This window comes from Myotis davidii, unplaced genomic scaffold (assembly GCF_000327345.1).
Source record: "Myotis davidii unplaced genomic scaffold, ASM32734v1 scaffold199, whole genome shotgun sequence".
NCBI classification, from domain to species: domain Eukaryota; kingdom Metazoa; phylum Chordata; class Mammalia; order Chiroptera; family Vespertilionidae; genus Myotis; species Myotis davidii.
This window is the reverse complement of record NW_006290680.1, coordinates 3975422-3978017: the sequence shown is the minus strand read 5'-3', so window position 1 is coordinate 3978017 and position 2596 is coordinate 3975422. Positions and strand designations below refer to the sequence as shown.

At 55.3% G+C, this 2596-nt stretch overlaps 1 protein-coding gene across 1 annotated transcript in view; it reads left to right on the top strand.

Moving 5' to 3' along the window:
* FITM2 (fat storage-inducing transmembrane protein 2) overlaps window positions 1-2596 on the top strand; it is a 6030-nt gene that overhangs the window by 217 nt on the left and 3217 nt on the right. The window contains 3 exon segments of the mRNA XM_006763789.2: window positions 4-163; window positions 2306-2583; window positions 2586-2596. The exon segment at window positions 2586-2596 is cut by the window's right edge and continues 355 nt beyond it. Coding sequence (XP_006763852.1) covers window positions 4-163; window positions 2306-2583; window positions 2586-2596 — 449 coding nt within the window.

The window sequence follows — 2596 nt, the reverse complement described above, 5'->3', positions numbered from 1 at the left end:
TAGAGCGCTGCGCGTGGTTCCTCAGGGGGACGCTGGTGCGAGCTGCCGTGCGGCGCTACCTGCCCTGGGCACTGGTGGCCTCCATGCTGGCGGGCTCCCTTCTCAAGGAGCTCTCCCCGCTGCCCGAGAGCTACCTCAGCAACAAGCGCAACGTCCTCAACGTGTGAGTGCGCCCTGGGTCCTCCTGCCCCCGCCATAGCCGCCCAGCTGTCTCCTCGTCCAGAGCTGGGGGCTAGCTGCTTTGATGGCCGGGTCAGTGGAAGGGGAAGTCCTCCCGATCGCGAGAGCATCTGCACGCGTGTCGCGGCCGGCGGACCCCGGCACAGCTAGTGTCACCAGCAGCTCGGCGTGCACACCCAGCCCGGACAGCCTGGGCGGGTGACGAGCAGGGTGGTGTGTGACCGTGTGTATGCAGGGGCGCAGGGCGGGGAGCGGGTGAACCAGCCGAGGTCGCTGCTCCCCCGCCTCCCCTTGCAGTCAGGAGTTGGCCCCTGCCCTGGGGAGATGCCCCCTCCCTGCTGCCTGCCGGTGTCAGTCCCCAAGCCGCCACCCTGACCCCCGTCCCCCCAGTTCCATCACCACCGGTGAAAGACCCGCCCCCGCTCCGCATTGAGAGCCGGGTCCCAGCTTAGGATGGAGCCCGCCCTGCAAGGTAACCTCGGAGGCGTGGAGCCCTTCAGGCTCTGCCCTTTCCCCTGGATCTCCTTGGACTTTCCCAGCCACTCAAAGTTCATGGCAGGGACCCAGGAAAGCCATCCAGCTGGGCTCTTCGAGATATCGCCTTCACGGCACCCACTCACTGCTTTTGATTTCTTTCTTTCTTTTTTTAAACTCCTGGACTCTTGCACAAAAACACTACTGCAGGAGGTAAATGCTGAACGCTGACATTTCTCCTGGTGCTGCGACCCTAGATTCTTTAGAATTACAGTGTCAGCAGCGTCTCTCCAAATCAACCCAACTTCAGTTATCGACTTAAAACCCTGGTCTCTGTCCCCAGCAGCCTTGTCAAAAGCCTGCCAGGTTTTGGCTCTGGCAAGATCTGTATTAGTCTCAGGGGAAACATTTAGGAGAGGCCCTGGGTGGTGTCTTAGACACCTTTGGAACCCAGGGCAGGATTGCCCTGTCCTTGGCCACCTTCCTTCCTCACCCATGTGGAGGACTAAGACTAGGTGATGAGAGTGGTAGTCGCCCCAAGTCTCTTGCCGCTGGTCCCCGGGTCAGCCACCTTTGACAGACAGGGGAGGCAGAGGAGGCAGCTGCTGCTTTATCCGGCCTGGGAGAGCAGGGAGCCAAGGAGCCTGGCAGACAAGGCCCTGTTGTTTGCCAGTAGCCGTGGATCCTGGCGTTTTGTACCAAGCTTCTGTGCTAATTCATGGAAAGGAACCAGGGAATCATGGGCTCGGGAAGGGATTTGAAAAATCACTGGGTTCCCTCAGTGCTATTTGATAGCTGAGGAAACAGGCCTAGAGAAGTGTGGCAATAAGGCAAGTCAGAGTCAGGATTTGAGTCCGATCTTCTAGTGCAGGGGTGGGCAAACTTTTTGACTCGAGGGCCACAATGGGTTCTTAAACTGGACCGGAGGGCCGGAACAAAAGCATGGATGGAGTGTTTGTGTGAACTAATATAAATTCAAAGTAAACATCATTACATAAAAGGGTACGGTCTTTTTTTTTTTTAGTTTTATTAATTTCAACCGTGCCGGATCCGCCCGCGGGCCGTAGTTTGCCCACGGCTGTTCTAGTGTGAAGTCAGGCTCTTTTCTGAGATCGTTTTCTGCCACCGGGGACGGAACCTTGGTGTAGAAAAAGCATGGGCTTTGGGACTGGCCAGACCTTGGTTTCATCTGCGCTTGTTGGGTTGTGTGAGTATGACCCTGGGCCAGTTTTTCACCTTTTCTGAGTCTCAGATTCTTTATCTCTAAAGTGGGGAAAATGGTACCTTCCTCCCAGGGAGTGTGAGTGTTCTATGGGAAAGTGAGGCAGGTGAAAGCTCTTGGCCTATGGTAGATGCTCAGTTATTACTACTTTCCTGAACAAATAGCATAGTGCTTCAGATCACAGACCCTGGATTTGAATCCCAGCTCCATGACTTGTGATCTCCACTTTAGGCATGATACCTCTCTGGGCCTCAGTTTTCTTGTCTGTAAATGGGAATAATAACAGTCCCTACCATATGCAGTTGTTAAGGACTAAATAGTTAATACATTTAACGTATTTAGTAAGTTGTCATCTGTAGCTTTGGGTTGTGGCATTGTTTCCTCTCTGCCATGTGCCCGCTCTTCACTTCCACTCTCCTCCTCTGCCAGGTATTTTGTCAAAGTGGCCTGGGGCTGGACCTTCTGTCTCCTCCTACCTTTCATTGCCCTCACCAACTATCACCTGACAGGCAAGGCTGGCCTGGTCCTGCGGCGGTTGAGCACCCTGCTTGTGGGCACGGCCATCTGGTACGTCTGCACTGTCATCTTCTCCAATGTTGAACACTACACGGGCAGCTGCTACCAGTCACCAGCCCTGGAGGGGCTCAGAAAGGAGCACCAGAATAAGCAGCAGTGCCACCAGGAAGGGGGCTTTTGGCACGGCTTTGACACTCGGGCCAC